Source organism: Echinops telfairi, unplaced genomic scaffold (assembly GCF_000313985.2).
Source record: "Echinops telfairi isolate 266 unplaced genomic scaffold, ASM31398v2 ScPeMD7_3533;HRSCAF=4204_0, whole genome shotgun sequence".
Classification (NCBI taxonomy): domain Eukaryota; kingdom Metazoa; phylum Chordata; class Mammalia; order Afrosoricida; family Tenrecidae; genus Echinops; species Echinops telfairi.
In genome coordinates, this window is record NW_022107431.1 from 9,482,184 (window position 1) to 9,499,377 (window position 17,194).

The window sequence follows — 17,194 nt, forward strand, 5'->3', positions numbered from 1 at the left end:
GACCGGGAGAGGTTTTTGAAGGAGACCTCCGTTCTGTAAAGCCCTGACTTACTGGACCAGTTGAGACTATGGGCATCACCCACCCAGACTCTGGAGGCCCATGAGGTACTCTTCACACCTGGCACACAGTCCCAAGCTCAATCACAGATGACCTGTGAGCTAAAGAATAGACTTGGCTCACACAAGGAAGACCATGCCTTGAGGGAGTTCTGAGTTCCTGAAGATAAGTCCCTCTTAGTACGGCCAACGATAGTCCCTCAACTAAAATGAAAATAAGTAATTAAAGAACAATCTTACGGAAAACGTCACTAGAACATGGGTGTTTTGTGTTATCAAATGATTTTACTGACATCGAGTCAATAGGCGGCGGTTTGGCCTTTGAATCTGGTTGTGGGGAATGCCATCTGTGGGTTTCCAGTGATTTCTGCCTTCCTGAGGAGCCGGGTGTCGTGGGTTCCAAGTGGGACTGCTAACTGCAAGATCCGCAGCTCGGAATCGCCAGCCGATCCACGGGAGAAATGTGCAGCTCTCGACCCGTAGAGAGTTAGTCTTGGAAGTGCCCGGCCCTGGAGGGTTGCCAGGAGTCGGCCTCAGCTCGAGTGAGTGAGTTTGGTCTGGTTTTGTGCTTGTCGGGAGGCTCAGCTTGGAGGGGAAATGTGACCCTTTTGATATTCAGGTGGATTTGCTCAGCTAGCATGTGCACGGTTCTTGTGTCTGTGTTCGTGAGTTAACCAGACCGCCGGTTCCTTTTGAGCAGCGTCTTCTTCCGGAGCTGTTATCAGGGTTTTGCTGACCTATCAGAAAAGCTGGAGACCAAGCCCTCTTTTTCCATTCCTGAAAGAATTTGTGTAAATTAAGATAATCCCTTGCTTGAGAGGTTGGCAGAACATGCCTATAAAACCATCTGCCTTTGTATTTTTTGAGAGGGAGGGGGAGATAGTTTTAATTTCATGCAAGTGGTTGTTGCAAGTACTTCTGCATTGTCCTCGGAGAACTCGACTTGACTGAGGTGTAGTTCACATGCAACCAAAGACCGGTCTCACCAGTTCATCCCCTACTCTCGCTCTTGGCCGCAAGCACTAGCGACCTGATTTCTCACACTACTTGCTTATTCTAGAACATGGGTTCCTGAACTTACTTGCCCTACTGCCGCTTTTCAGAAAGGGGAAAAACAAATCACCCAGCAACTCCCTTGGCAATTAAAAACTTACATATGATCAAAACTCAAACTCAATCCCATGAATTGCTTCTGACTCCCGGTGAGCCTGCAGGACAGAGCAGAACTGCCGCTAAGGGTTTCCAAGACTGCTGTGGCCCTTGACTCAAGTAGAACGCCTCTCCTATCCCCCTCAGAGCTGCTGCTGCATCAAACTGCTGTCTTTACGGTCGCAGCCCAGTGTGGGCTGGCAGGAAAATGCTACTAGCTGGGGTGGGTCTGAGAAGGAGAGGGGAAAAGAGGGGGGCTTTTCTTCAACGCCAATGGCACGCCTGGCATGTCCATGTCGTTTCTCTCCATCTTCCAGCAAGGCTAGCTGAGGGCACGGGCTCTGTCTCTTCTTCCTCGGTTCAATCCACGGAGGCAAGCAGAAAGTGAGGAGGGCTTACCACCTTTATAGGAACAAACTCACTTGCACAAAAGAAGACCGTTCTGTTTTCAGTTACATTCGTCTTTTGTGATCATGCACCACATGGGACCTCAGTCTGCTAATGCCACCCCACCCCACCCCCCACCCCCGACCCAAACTCACTGCCATTGAGTCAACTGTCACTCATAGCGAACCTACAGGACAGGGCAGAGTGCCCCTGTGGGTCTCCGAGACTGTGACTCTTTGGAAGTAAAAGCCTCATCTTTCTCTTGTGGAGTGGCTGGTGGTTTTGAACTGCTGGCCTTCTGGTTAACAGCCCCGCACACCACTGGGTGTCTTAGTCTGCAGATGGCTTAGCCTGAGTCAGAAGGGACTCGGCAGACATCCGACAACGGGCATGGCTCTCTTCATTCTCTATGATTTAATGTAACTTGGTATTACCGGGGGGTGGGAGGTGGAGGCTGAGAGATGGCTTCTCAGTCACCTGAGAGGCCGCCACAGGAAACCCTGGGGTGGAGGAGCCAAGTGGGTCAGGAAGCCCCTCCTGGGGCAGCTCCCCCCAGGACCCGGGTTTCTGAATTGCAGTTCCGTCACATCCCCAGGACGGAAGGCCTGGCTCTGACGTGTGTCCCGAAGAAGCAGAGCCACTCACTGGGCATCCCTCCCACCCCCTTACCCTCCACCAGCAGCCCTGGCAAGTGGGGGAAGGGAGCTGTGAGTCAGGAGAATCCTGCGGAGGCTTCTTAAAATAGATGGCTTCACAGGGCCCCTCACGGTGGCTGGCTTCCTCCTGGTAAAGGCAAATCTGTCTGGGAAAGGAAGTGAGGCCCACAGGGACCCCACTAATTGAAAGCCCGCAGACTACAGAGAGCGTGAAAACCCTTGCTCGGCCAGCAGGTGGCGAGACGTCATCGCACAGGAGGCCCGGCGAGAAGCTGGGTGCTCACAAACCCGGGGAATGCCTCTGGAAGGCACAGGGCACAAGGAGCCAGCGGGGCTGCCCAGGTCCAACGTGCGGGTGACCACACACCAAATGGTAATGAGCCCTCTACAGATGGAGTTGAGGCTGGCAGCACTCGCTCGCCCAGCGCACAAGGAAGGGCACCATTTATGACCAGGACCCCTCGTTTTCACCCAGAGGAGGGAGAGGCGGGTGCTAATTTCAGTTGTCCCCACCCCTCTGTGTTCCCAGAGAACCTCCTGGGCCTGGAGCCAGGGTTTTTCTAGTGTGCTCCGCCTCCCCAATTCCACGCACCTGGGCCCCTCGGTCGTTGACCAGCTCCACGGACCACCGGCCTTCGTACTGAATCCACACGAATATCCCGCCGTCTGCGTCGCACGTGGCCAGCTTCTGGTACGGCTCGTTCCACCTCACCAGCACAACCTGGAGAAACCGAGACAGGAAACCGCGGCCATCAGACCTCACCGAGCTGAACGCGGTGGAGCCAAGTCAAAGTCGATCCAGGGACACGCATGCCTGTGGTCACAGGGTGGTGCGGGGCTGACCCGGCATCGTTTCCTCCTGAGGGGCATGAAGCTCCCATGAGTCCTAGCCGACTGACTCAGAGCAACTGGGAGTCCAAGGACAAGGTGAGAGAGAGTGTGGGGGGTCCGTGGCAGGGACTCACATAGGACAGCGTCACATGGAGCCAGATCCATCGTGACCCAGCTACCTGACCAACAGCAGACACCTGTGGGGACAAGGAATCACGGCACAAAGTCGCCTTGGCCACACAGGTGCGCAGCCCCCGGCTCATCTGTCCCCAGTCCCTGCCTCTTGGCGGCAGCACACGCGAGGCCCCCTGGTCTGATGGAATGTGCGTCCCCCCAAACCCACCGGGTACTCTCACCAGGACGCTTCATGCAGAGAAAGGTGTGGCTCCTACTGAGCTTCGTTTTCTACCAGGAGTTAAAATGTCGACTTTTTTATTGACTCCCCCACCCCACCCCTGCTACCTCATTTCCTTCTTAGTTCAGTGTGTCATCATGGCCAATTTGTGTGTGTGAGTGTGTGTGTGTGTGTGGGGGGGGGGCACAGTTAATGTCTACGTTGTCCGGGGTTTATCACAGAAGAAGGACAAAGACATTATAAGCTTCACAAATGTCGGGTATAGAAGAACTTAGGTTTATAAATGGAAGAGCTCCGAGCCAGACAAATCATGTATGTAGGTTTCACCTGCCAGAGTAACCGTTCCCTCACTTAAGGAAGAGGGGGCGCTCGAGGCTGCGTGTGGGACCAGGCAAACCCCGTCGCCAGCTTTGCCACAGGAGTTGGTGCACAGCCCGCACAGAAGGACAGAAAAATACTGGTGGGAGCAAGGGGGAGAAACGGTGCCCAGGGCGGTGGGCCGAAACCCCAACCTGTGTCATGCTAAGTGGGAGGAGCTGAAGCCTCTACCTTCAGAGGTCAACAGTCCGTTCACGGACACAGAGGGAGAGCTATAGAACCGTTCGTTCCAAGAGGATGCACGCCAAAAGCATGTGCCAGGGCTGCACCTTTTCACCATACGGATCCGAGTGGTCTGCATGCTGAGCGAGTCACCCGAGACGCTGGGCTAGAAGCAGAAGAACTTGGCACCGGGGCGGAGGAGGGCCACACTGAGGCACTACCTGGCTTGCTGAAAGCAAAGGGGCCTCAAAGCATTTACTGGTGCAGGTCAAAGGCCACACCGCCTTCAGGATGGGTTACAGCCCAACACGAGGAAAACAAACGTTCTCCTAAGTGGTCCAATCAGCAATGCCGTGACCTATATGGACCCTACTGAAGCTGCCACGGCTCTCCTTTTACGTGGCCCGGCAACACCCATGGAAGCAAGCCGTCCCCAAACCCAACAACGCGTGTCCTGGACAGATCTGCCATGAAACACCTGTTTAAAGAACCAGAGAGTAGAGATGGCCCTCCGAGGGCTAAGGTGAACTGGCCCCACCCCATGGTATTTTCAATCACCACACCTGCAGGGGGCAAGCGAGACAGGGAATAAGGAGGGTTGAAGAAGAATGGATGGTTTTGAAGGGTGGTGTTGGAGAAGGAAACAATATACGGTGGACTGCCAGCGGAACAAACAGGTTTGTCTGGGGAGGCCACACAACTAGAATGTTCCCCAAGCAAGGAGGGCGAGACTCCGAAAGCCCGAGTGCTGGGGAAGGGCTCACTAAGGTGGAGGTCAGCAGAGACGAGGGAAGCCGCCTGGTCACAACAGCGGGCTGGAGCGCAGGGTTCTGCTCTGCCAGGCCTGGCGTCACCGCCAGGCTGAGCCAACCGGAATCGTCGTCGTCATCAAACTATCCACACAACATGGAATTCCATCACTTCTACAAGCCTCACAGTGGGCACACCACTACTTTGAGGTCTCTACATCTGCCCCAGTGTAGGAGAGTGCCGGGGCAGGCTCTGACCTAGTCAGCCTGGACCGCGGTCTCCAGCCAGCCCTGGTCCAGGACATCAGATGGCATGTCAGCACTTGTGGCAGACTGCAGATAACAAAATCCTGAAATATTCCAAAATGAAATGATTCACCCATCTGAAATGTAGAGAGGCCTATGGCTCTTCAAAAATTGCAAAACTGAAGAAAGCTGCGATGTTTCATGGTGCCTGGGGTGCAGGGTGTGGATGTGAAACACTAGGCTGCAGGCAGAAAGACCGGTGGTTCAAACCCACCAGCTGCTCCACAGGAGGAAGCCGGGCAGCCGGCTTCCATCAAGGTCCACTGCCTTGGAAACCTGACCAGCAGTTCTGTCGTATCATTTCCTAGGAGTCAGCACCTACCTAGGGTAGTAGTTTATAAAATGAAATTTCAATCTTTTAAATCTTGGTGATCCCTTCCCGACAAGATCACTGAAGACAAAGCAGGTGCATAAGCAAAAGTGGTGAAGAAAGCTGATGGTGCCCGGCTATCAAAAGATACAGCATCTGGGGTCTTAAAGGCTTGACGATAAACAAGCAGCCATCTAGCTGAGAAGCAACAAAGTCCACATGGAAGAAGCACACCAGTCTATGTGATCAGGAGGTGTCGATGGGATCAGGTGGTGTCGATGGGATCAGGGATCAGGTATCAGAAGACCCAGAACAAACAATTATATCATTGTGAATGAGAGGGAGTGTGGAGTGGAGACCCAAAGCCCATCTGTAGGCAACTGAACATCCCCTTACAGAAGGACCTCAGGGAGGAGACGAGCCAGTCAGTGTGCAGTACAGCATCGATAAAACACAACTTTCCTCTAGTTCTTTAATGCTTGTTCCCTGCCCCCACTATCATAATCCCAAATCTACCTTACAAATCCGGCTAGGCCAGAGGATGTACACCGGTACAGATCAGAGCTGGAAACACAGGGCACCCAGGACAGATAAACCACTCAGGACCAATATTGAGAGTAGCACTATCAGGAGGGGACAAAGGGAAAAGCGATCACAGTGATCTACATATAACCCCATCCTGGGGGGATGCACAACAGAAAAGTGGGTGAAGGGAGACATCGGTCAGTGTAGACATGACAAAATAATAATTTATAAATTATCAAGGGTTCATGAGGGAGGGAGGGAGGGAGGGAGGGAGGGAGGGAGGATGGGGGGAAATGAGGAGCTGATACCAAGGGTTCAAATAGAAAGAAAATGTTTTGAAAATAATGATGGCAACAGATGTACAAATGTGCTTGACACAATGGATGTGGAAGTATGGATTGTGATAACAGTTGTACAAGCCTCCAAAAAATGATTTAAAAAAAAATCCTGGTGATCTCTAGTCAAATCTAGTCCAGGTGGTTACAAGTTCATCTAATCTAGGCATGTTACAATCTACTTTCAGGGAGGAGGCAGCTAAAACTGCCTTCAAGGGTCCCTGGCAGCTTTTTCCTCTGAAGAGACTCCTGGCTGGGCCACCGCTCCTCCACCTGGTGCTCACCCAGGGCTCAAACCCCTCAGGTATGAGCCTGCCCTTCCCCTCAGCAGCTCTGTGCCCATCTCTGAGGACACAGCAGTTCTGAATATGTTGTGCCAAGTAATCCATCCATAATTAGAAGTTATGGCCCTGGGTAACATACCTGGGCCTGTAAAATGTGCTGAGAATGATCGCCAGTAGCCTGCCCCCGGGGGATTCAGTGTGATGAACAGACCACACCCCACTCGGCCATCTCCAGGTGGAAGCCGCACACAAAGCCCCGGTGGAGACAGGCAGGGCCATGGGTCCTGATGCCTTTGAAGTCCAAATCCAGTTCTTTTAACACTCCTTCATCTAGATGACTGATCGGAATTTTTAAAAAAGTCAAACCAACAACAACAAAAGTCTGTCACTGACAATGAATGTGTTATAGGACGTAGAATTTCCCGATGACTGATCAGAGCTGTCTCCATAAACATCTTTCAGACCCAAGACAATCTGCTCCAAGCACCACGACCCACAAACGGGTGGTGGGGCAGCTTGGCCCCGCATGATTGCCTCCATTTCTGGAATCATGGACCATCTAGGCCAGTGGTTCTCCACCTTCCTCATGCCACGACCCTTTCACACAGTTCCTCAGGTGTGGTGACCCCCAACCATAACATTATTTTCATTGCTACTTCATCACTGTCATTTTGCTACTGTTGTGAATCATCATGTAAATATCTGATAGGCAGAATGTGTCTTCATTGTTACAAATTAAACAAATAAGCACAGTGATTAATCACAAAACAATATGTAATTATATATTATAAAACATTTATTTCTAGTGCCAAATAAACGAAATATTGTCTTGAAGCATGGCGTAGCATGAGTAACAGTCTTCACGCCGTGTACTCGTATGTGGGCGTATCTGCATGTGGGCAGACCCGCCTGGAGACAGAAGAGCGGTGTCTTGGTTTTAAGACCATTGGAAATGTGTTTTCCGATGGTCTTAGGTGACCCCTGTGAAAGGGTCGTTTGACCCCCAAGGGGGTCTCGACCCACAGGTTGAGAACTGCTGATCTAGGCCATAATCATTAGCGCTCAACATACAAGTGGTTTTCACAAGATCTGTGGGAAAATGCCATGTCTTTGAATTAGGGGACAGTTTACAGAGTAATCTTGGGTCTTATGTTCAACAACTCATTCCACGTTGTCCCGGGACAATCCCAAGATGACACCTCTACCCCACTTCTTCCCTGTGTCTCCTGCTTCCGTCCACCCTCGGCTCTGGCCTTGGGCGGAAGCTGTGCTTTAGGACTCCGTGGCTGATGGACCTCACTGGTGCTCCTGTTCCCCCTATGACAGGACTGTAGTGAGCCACATGGTTGGGGTCAGCTTCAGACCTCACGGGGGGCTACGGGGCATTGGTCCCGGGGTCCCACCCGTCTCCATCCAACTCTCCAAAGTATTTCATGCTGTATTCTGTTGAGCAAGTGTGAGTTTCATGGTGCAGTAAGACGGGTCATGGTGGGTTTTTCTCCTCCTCCTCCACCTCCACTCTGTCGTGGAGAGTGATGGCTCAGTTCCCGCCACTGTGCCCCATCAACTCTGCTCCCCCCAGTGCTTTCTTCTGGAAGGAACCCGAGCCCCGCGCGCCTCATGAGTTATCGTTCAGAGGACACACATCCAACGTGCTCCCATTTGAACCCATCCACACAAGCTGTTCAGTGGCATTGTGTATTAGTCTGGGTACTTTGGAGAAACAAATCCACAGCAACTCATGTATGAGAGAGAGTTTTATGTAAAGAAAATGTGCATCACGAAAACATCCCAACCCAATGCTGCCCAAGCCCACAAGTCCGACATTAATCCATTAACCTAACACCAGTCCACAAAGTCCTCCACCTCACAAAACAGAGGCAATGATGCCGACTGCAGGAGGAAAGCTGAGTCAGTGAACGAACAAGCATCTCAGCACTAGCAGGGGTCTCCACATGGCTGCTCCAGCACCCAGGGCTGCATCGGGATAGGTCCATGTAGCTTCTCCTTGGGAATGTCTTGTAGGAAGTCAATCTTGCAAGCTGAAGCAGGGAGCTGCTAAGGCAGCTGCACCTGGTGCAACCATCACAAAGCAAGAGACCCGAGAACTAGAAAGGCGAGGCTTCACCACCCATTTATCCCTCTGCCTTTCAATTAGCCCCACATGTGATTATCGGCCAGGTTGGCACAATTAACTAACTCACATTGGTTACCTTCTCAGAGTGTCACAGATCCCGATTCCTTCCCTGGGATTTCCACCCATTGATGTAGGCCAGGGTCCCCAAACTTCTCTCTCTCTCTCTCTCTTTCTTTCTCTCTCTCTCTCTCTCTCTCTCACACACACACCTCTGGAGAATGGCCTTTCCGGAGGTGGACCAGGCTCTCTGAGACCTTGCACTATCATGAACGAAAGCCAGGCAGTTACGGGCTGCTGCTTCCTCACCAAATAGCTCAGCCTTACAACAGGTTGTCCGTGACAAAAGACAATGCAAGTCGCACGAGGCACACATACGCCCGTGCACCTCTAGTAGCACCTGAGGATCCCAATGCGAGCTTCACTCGCTTGGAATAAGGCATGGGCACACACCTGTTAGCACTGGGGCAAGCTCCGCTTTGTCACCAGGCCAGACTGCATGTCCTCCTATGTGCTGCAAGCTAAGAAGGTTTTACGTGCTGACAGTATCCTACCCGTGTAGCCACCACCCATCTGTTGTGGGTGCAGATGTCCAGGACAAGAAAGGCTAGGGAGAGAAGCCTGGCAATCTGCGTCTGAAAATCAGCCAATGGAAACCCGTGCACCACGCCAGGGAAGGCCCGGGGTTGAGCAGCATTCCATGTTGTCGTGCAAGGGATGCCCCCCACCCACCCCCGAGTCAGGGCTGATGGCAGGTGACGGTGACTCTCAGACAGAACCCACATCCACAAAAGCAGCACCTGGAGGCAGGTGAGGGCAACTACCCTGCTGATGAAGCATCCGTGTATCTTCCCATCGCCAGCAAGTCGATGATGACTCAGCGACTCTACAGGACAGGGCAGAACTGCCCCTGTGGGTTTGCAAGACTGTAACTCTTCACGGGAATAGACAGCCTCATCTTTCTGCCAGAGAGTGGCTGGTGGTTTTGAACTGCTGTCCTTGTGGCTAGCCGCCCAATGCGTAACCACTACACCCACCAGGGCTCCTCTCTCTCACAGCCATCAGGTGATGACAACTCATAGCAACCCTATAGGGCAAAGTACAGTGGGCCCTGTGGGTTTCCATGACTGCCACGCTTTACAGGAGTAGAAAGCTCCGTCTGTCTCCTTTGAAGCAGCTAGTGGTATCAAACTGCTGACCTTGAAGATCGCAGCCAAACATGTAACCACTACCACAGCAGGACTCCCTCAGGGCTCTTCTTTAGTCAACTAATTTTTAACATAAGGTAAAGTCTGGCTGTGGAGCTGGTTCCTCCTAGATATAATCTGAAATTAATTTCAGAGTTTCTCCAGCGACCACAGGGCAGGTCTGATAAGTTGATCCTGCAGCCATGCTGGGTCCCCGTGCCGGCGGCAGATGCAGCAGTCCAGACTCGACTCTGAAGCAGCCCCTTGCTGCCTGAGCCCATCTTCTCTCAGGCTCCTCCACCTGCCTTCCTCACCTGACCACCCCAGCAAGGGCACACCCAGCAGACGTCTCAAGCCAACATGGGCCAACTGCCTCCTCGGGGTCATAGCACCCTCAGCCCACCCAGACAGCAGGCGAGTCATTACCAGACAAGTGACCAATAACTAACTGACAACTGATAGAGAGAGAGAGAGACAGCAATGGTAAACAGAGGTCTCACTCTGAAAGTCCACTTCCACGCCTAATTTACCCCGTCATGGACACCCTATTCAGGGAATAAATGCTGGAGACGTTCCGTTTGCGTGTGTTCGAAATGTAAACAGTCCTGTGGTTCAGAAGGCCATATCAGGCCCAGACCACCCGACTCACGCCTCCCTCGGTCCCTCAACCTAGGTAGCCACTGCTCCCCCCAACTTCTGCGCACGGTATTGGGGTCCTGTTTGGTTCCTCAGCAGGAGTTCCCAAGCACCTGCGTGTCCAAGCCAACCCTTTCTTCCACTCTCCTTCTCGTGCAAGCGCTGCCCAAGCCTCACTCCATACAAGGACAGCTTCCCCGCCTTAGAGGCCCTTCCCAAGGGCACCCCTGGGCAGCCCCCCCATCTGTGCTGTCCTGCTGTCCCCACTCCCCTCCTCCATCAAGGCCCCAGGCTTCACCTTTGCTGTGACCTCAGCTCTCAGACTGCCCAGCCGTGCCTCTCTGCCTGCCTCCTGCCAGTGCAGGTACTGCTAAGAGGGCAGCTCCCCTCCGGCTCCCGGGCTCATGACCAGCCCCATCCTGGATGTGGCCGGGCATCTATCTAATCTGTTGTGCCAATAAAGTTCTCATCTCAAATCCACAGAACTGAGAGCCGAGCCACACCCGGTGAGGAGGCAGTGTCTCTTCAGAGGGGACACACACGACACAGTCCCAGCGGAGTGTCTGCATTCACCTTTGCAGGATTCATCTCAGGTGACACCCTGGAGACCAGGCCAGATCCACCCACACTCTGGAAAGGTACCCTGGTGCAAGGGGTAGGATGTGCAGCTAACAGAATGGTCACCCTGCCATCCCCAAAATGGTGTGTGCTGGCCTGCTGTACCCCTAGCATGCCAACGCGACCCTCAGAAGAGCAGGCACGGTCATCAATGTGTTAGAGGCAGGGGACGGACAGGAGAGCTCACGGGATTCACCACTGGCACATAACACCTGTAAGTCTACATCGGGAAGGTGCGGGGTCCCAGACATGTTCGAAGTGGCAGCGACAAGCTTGCCAGGCCCGAGGTTATGTCCGGGCTCGAGACTGCATGGCCATGCTGGGCCTCCACTGAGCAGAAAGTCTAGGGCACAACGCTGGGTTTAGCCCCCGATTCCACAGACTGGGTCCACTTGCTCCGGCCATGGTTCCGCGGACTCACTTGTGGCGAAACCGGCCGACCTCCGTGCTTGCTCGCCTCGGAGGGGCTCCTTTCTGCTCACGCACTGTGTCTAGTGACCCCAAATTCATTACAATGCCCACCCCAACCCCGCCTCTGGCCGACGGGCCAGCATCACAAGGGATCTTGAAAGGTTCCCCTGGCCACTGCTCACACGTCTTACTCCGCAGACAAGGGGCTCCAAGCTAGGACAGCTGTCTCTCCGGCTTCTATTTGGAGGCTGGCACTGGGCCTGGGCAGAGCCCCTGTCAGAGGAAAACCTCATCAAAGGGAAAGGCATCCGTGCCACCCAAGTTCTCCTCATCCAGCCACGCCAGCTGTCCACACAAGCACCCCGAGTCACCTGACCCACCCACACAGGCGGTACTCAGACCCAGTGGCACGGGAAGCAGTGCACTTGCTCTGTTCAGCTTGAGCGCTGTCCTACGATAGGGCCGGGTGAGCTATGTAAGGCACAGCTGCTAAGCCCAGAATGGTCAGGTGTGGGTTAAGCAGCACCTGTTGGGCTTAACTGCTCCCTCACATTGCCTCCCCCAGCAATGGTGCCTATGTGGCCCTGACCCTGGCTCTTGGGTAAGGTGACCAGATTTTAACACTGGTAAAGTGGGACAGAAGCGGGACACCATTGGTAAAACTCATATCCTGGCGAAATAGCCATATGGGAGCTGAAAACCGTATACCCTAGCTTGTCATGCATTCTTTCCCAAAATCGGGACTTTTTAAAAAAACTGCTGACGAGAGCCTAAAGTCAATAAGACCTGGAGGCTTATCCGTTGTGTTATTATTCCAAATCATCTTTAGCCTGAGGTAGGAGTTCTAATCCCTGCCTCCCTTAAACCCAGTCTGTCTCCCAAGTCCTAGGCATTTTTGTAACTCTTGGCAGTTCCATTCCCCATGTGTCGTCCGAGGACTGTCCCCGACAGCGTGGGGGCTGGGATTTCTGCAGCTCTGTCTCGGGAGCCTCAATACACACCTGCTGAACGGCCAGGCATGGAAAGCAAGCACACACTGCAGAACCTGGCAGTTGGCAGATCAGGATGCCAGGGAGGTTTGGGGGCAAACACCTGTGTGGCATGAAGTGGCTAGAGGTAGCCTGTGGGAGGAACAAGCCCCTCCCTCAGGGCCTGGGGCTGCCATACCTGGCTGAAGCCAAACACCATCGTCTGTCAAGCATTCAGTTCACCAGGGTGGTCTTCCCACATGGAGTCATTTCTAACTACACGCCACTCGTTCATTCCGAGTGCAGAACTTTATCAGGGGCGCACTTGACACTTCTGTACAACTTGGCTTCACCCCCCACCCCACTACTCCTTACTGACCATGACCTTCCGGTCTTGAGGAGCTGGGCAGCATTAGCCACCTGAAGTGCAGTGTCAGCCTCATTCCTCGGCTCTGTATATGTACTCCCTGTGCCTAGTATTTTCTGACTGCACTTGCTGTGGAAGCGGTATAGCAGTGCCAGGCGAGGAAGTGGACACAATGTCTGATGCGGCTTTCTTGCAGGTTACCTAAACACAACGCTCTGGAAAGAGAGAGGTGCACAGGAAGCCCTACAGGGGAGAGGCCAGGAGTGCGTGGGACACTCATTGTCACTGCCGTTGTTTGGAACCAGGTCGGCTGGAGCACACCAAGCGCTCACTCTGCGTTCGCCACTCTTAAGAAGAACAATGTTTCTCAGCCGTGACTGAAACACTCCAGGGTCTTTCCAAGTGCCTCCCCGCAAACCAAACCCATTGCCATCCATCATGGCGCCACAGGACGTGGCTCTGAAAGCCGCACGGAGAGCACTGACACGGGTGGCTCCCACGAGGGGAGAGCCACTGTGAGGGTGGCCAGGGCCGGGTGGGCCGGTCGCTGTGCGTCAGAACAGACTCCGTGGTACGAACAGCAATGGCAGTTTTCAAGTTGATAGCTTTGTACAGCCCGAGACTAAGGCTATAAATATCCAACAGCGCCTTGGCAGTAAAAAGGGCCCCCCCACCTCCGGGTCCCAACTTAGAAAGTCCAAAGGAAGACTCAGTGAGCAGCCATCTAGCCGACTGGTCTCGGAGCCTCAGCTAGCCAAACCTAGTGGCACTATTCGTAGTACACATTTCAAATCCCGTTTGAAACAGTAACCAGGGGTGGCCTCCTGATATTTTTTTATTAAAGCGGGGGTGGGTGGGTGAGGGGTGGGGTGCTGTGCAGGTCTTCCTGCGAGGCTGCTTTTGTAAAGAGAGCCTCCAGTTCCAAGCAGAGGCCATATGGCTGCTCCCTTGTGAAGCTTTTTTTAAAAAAACGTTAACTACAATTTTGGCAGTTCTTCATTAAACACCACTCGTCAAACATAAACAAACGGCTCTAGCAATGCTGCCGAGAGCGTGACTTGGGAAGTCTGTACAAAGTGGATCCCGCTTCCTCCTGCGGTGGCCTGGCCCCTTCCCATCTGGGCCCTCTTTGGGAGACCCTGGATAAGCCAGGCTGCAGAGCCTCCGTTACGACTTCCTGGTGGGAAAGGGACTCAACGTCTTGGCTCTCTGCAGCTGTTTCTGGAAGCCTCTGGGACCCTGGAGTCACAGCGGAAGAAGCCGACACACAGGCGCCACCCCCCCACCCCCAGCTATGTGGTTTATGGACCAGGCAGCCCCACCAGCCAGCATCATACCTATGGTTGGGGGAAGTTGAATAAGAAAGCAAGCCAGCTGGGAAAATGTTGGTTGGGAACTGGAGTAAAAACTGGAAAAGGCTGTAGGACCCTCGCTTTCTGCCAAAGCCCCACCGTCTGACCAACAATTCCTAAGCTTGCTCGGCACAGACCCCAGGGCAGGAAACGGACTGGGTTAGTGCCACTGGATCCAAGAAGAGCCACATGCACACACAGCCCCGTGTGCGTGGGAGTCTGGATCTGGGAGGCCCTGTGGGCGTTGGGAGGGCTTTGGAGTCCGCTGTAAAGAGGAAGGCTGTTCAAGCAGAGGGTTCCTGGCAGGGTGCGTCCTGAGTCAGGCTCACTTTGTCACTCACTGCCCCCAACGGTCAACACTGGGCGTTAAACGTTTCCAGGGAGGGAAGGAGCAAGGGCAGATAATGAAATAAGGTTTAAAAAGAAAAGCTTAGCATAATTCCTGCATTAAAAAAAAAAAAAAAAAGAGGAACGCTGAAAAGAATCCCCAAGGATAAGTTCAATGCCAGGTACAAAGAAAAAATTCATAAACTGAGAAGTTACAAGGAGAGAGATAAAGCCCACACGGAAAAGTTACATTGCATAACAGAGAGCTTAGGAAGAAAGTTACGGTGTGTAACAAGAGAGCCTAGGAAGACAATTCTGCTGATCATGTTCACAGAAATGGAGACAGGAGGGCTGGCGGAGAGACTCAATGTTTTTCAGAACGGAAGACGGGTCTTATACTGAAAGCTCACACTGTATTGAGCCATGAAGACTTAACACTAAGAAACCCCCTGCTGAACAGACTGCAGTGATGCTACAAGACACCAAAGGCAAAGAACATCAGGCCACTAGCGTGAAGACAGAACTGATGGAATGACAAAGAGACCAACAGCCAACTTCTCAACAGCCAGGGCTGGGAGGCGATCAATCAGGTGCTCAAAGATCTAAGGGAAAGGAACTTGAAGTCAATCACCTTTCAAGAGTGCACACGAAATTCAAGGATTATGCACATAACGAGATCCAAATCAAAGAGGAGGGGAAAATACCAGAGTTTAAACTGTGAGCACTGGACTGTGGAGGACGGTGGAAGCCCCAAATCCATCTTCAGGGTCCACACAGGAATCAAGCCTCCAGTGAATGCCCTCTGACCAGGGATGTGATTGGCCTGGCGATTAGACAGAGAGCACTGTGGAGTCGGCCATGGCAGATGCAGTTAGGTCAAAATGCAACACCCTATTTTTCCATCTCCCTTTTGACCCATTTTAAAGTTGTTAAGAGTTTTTAGTATTTTTTGTTTTCTTTTCAATTGAGGTTTTTCTGGGGGTTTTTTTTGTCATTGTGTTTTATGTTTGTTTTGTATGATTTTCTGTATATAAAAATCAGGATAGGAAAATCTACAGACAGTAATTGGATTAATAACTACTTAGGGACATGGCAGGGGAGGTTGGGGGGTATGGGGGAGGGGAGCTAACAACCAGTATGAGAAAGAAGAATATGTTCTGAGATGGATTGTGGTGAGGAACGCACAACTCTTAAGATGACTGAATTATTAAATTCTACGATATGTGCATTATATGCCAAGGAAACAATTTTTAAAGAAAGAACCTAAAATGAAAATAATGAAGACTAAGGTGTGCCTTCCTGTGACCATGACTACCATGACCACCAGAACCACAGTGCAAGTGCTGAGCACAGAGACATCTGCCCTGGAAGAAGTACGGCCAGAGCACTCCGGGGAAGCGAGGATGGCGGCACCCCTACTTCCCGTGGACATGTGAGGGGAGACCAGTCCCTGGGAGAGGACGTCACGCTTAGTAAAGCAGGGGGCAGCAGAACAGAGGTACTCGAGACAGACCGACACAGAGGCAGCAACAGTGCCTGTGGTAGTTACGGCACCTGTTGTCAATGGGAGGCTTAAGAGCGAAAGGGTGAATTCTACCTCACAAATCCGACTAGACCAGAGCGTGTACATGGGTACAGATAAGAGCTGGAAACACAGGGAATCCAGGGCAGAGAAACCACTCGGGACCAATAATGAGAGTAGGCATACCAGGAGGGGAAGGGGAAGGTGGGGGAGAAAGGGGAAACTGATCACAATAAACTACATATAACCCCCTCCTTGGGGGCTGGACAACACAAAAGTGGCTGAAGGGAGACATCAGTCAGTGTCTGACATGAAAACACAGTAATAATTTATAAATTATCAAGGGGGGGGTTAGAGATGAGAAGCTAGGGCTCAAGTAGAAAGAAAACATTTTGAAAATGATGAGGGCAACAAATGTACAGATGTGCTTGACACAATGGATGGATGGATGGATTGTGATAAGAGTTATAAGAGCCCCCAATGAAATGATTAAAAAAAAGAGTAGAGGGGTGGAGTTTGGCCTGTCAATCAGATCGCAGCTTGATGACCTCGTTTGGAGCGCTAAGGAGATACATAGCTTGCTGGAGGCAGGACACACGCTCACTCCCTGAGAGCCTCTCTACTGACAAGACACATGGGGCCATGCTGAGGGCAGCGAGAGCCCTGGACCTGGAGGAGCCACATGGAGACCGATGGTGCCAGCGCTGAGATGCCTCTACCGCCACTGGATCCACAAGACTTCCCACCCACTGGGCTGCAAGCTTCCTGCACGTGGTGTCATTGCATGTGTTCTTGTGTCTGAAGAGGACTTTATAGATTCGTAGGGGGCATATGGGCTAACATCAGATGCATGGACTTGATCTGGACTGGGCTGTTTTCTCAATTTCAATTGCTCTTTTATGTAAAGCTCTTCCTTTTTAAAAAAATTTTTTTATAAAGCTCTGTCTTATATACATATGGGTGTCTGAATTTGTTTCTCTAGTCTACCCGGACTAACACAGCGGGCTTTGACTTAACAATTGTGAGGGTGGCATGGGACCTTCTATTATACTTGGGGTCCCGATGGTTGGAGGGGACTCAGACACTTACCAGCAACAACAGGAGCTCAGAAGCAACAAAGCCCACATGGAAGAACATATCAGCCTGTGTGATCACGAGGTGTCGAACGGATCACTGAAGACAAATGGG

General features: G+C 52.3%; 1 protein-coding gene across 1 annotated transcript in view; it reads right to left on the reverse strand.

Annotated features, from left to right (window-relative positions):
* The window catches only part of TULP4 (TUB like protein 4), a 96,638-nt gene that overhangs the window by 46,991 nt on the left and 32,453 nt on the right, over window positions 1-17,194 (reverse strand). The window contains exon 3 of the mRNA XM_004701932.2: window positions 2,842-2,970. Coding sequence (XP_004701989.1) covers window positions 2,842-2,970 — 129 coding nt within the window. The remainder of the gene's footprint in view (window positions 1-2,841; window positions 2,971-17,194) is intronic.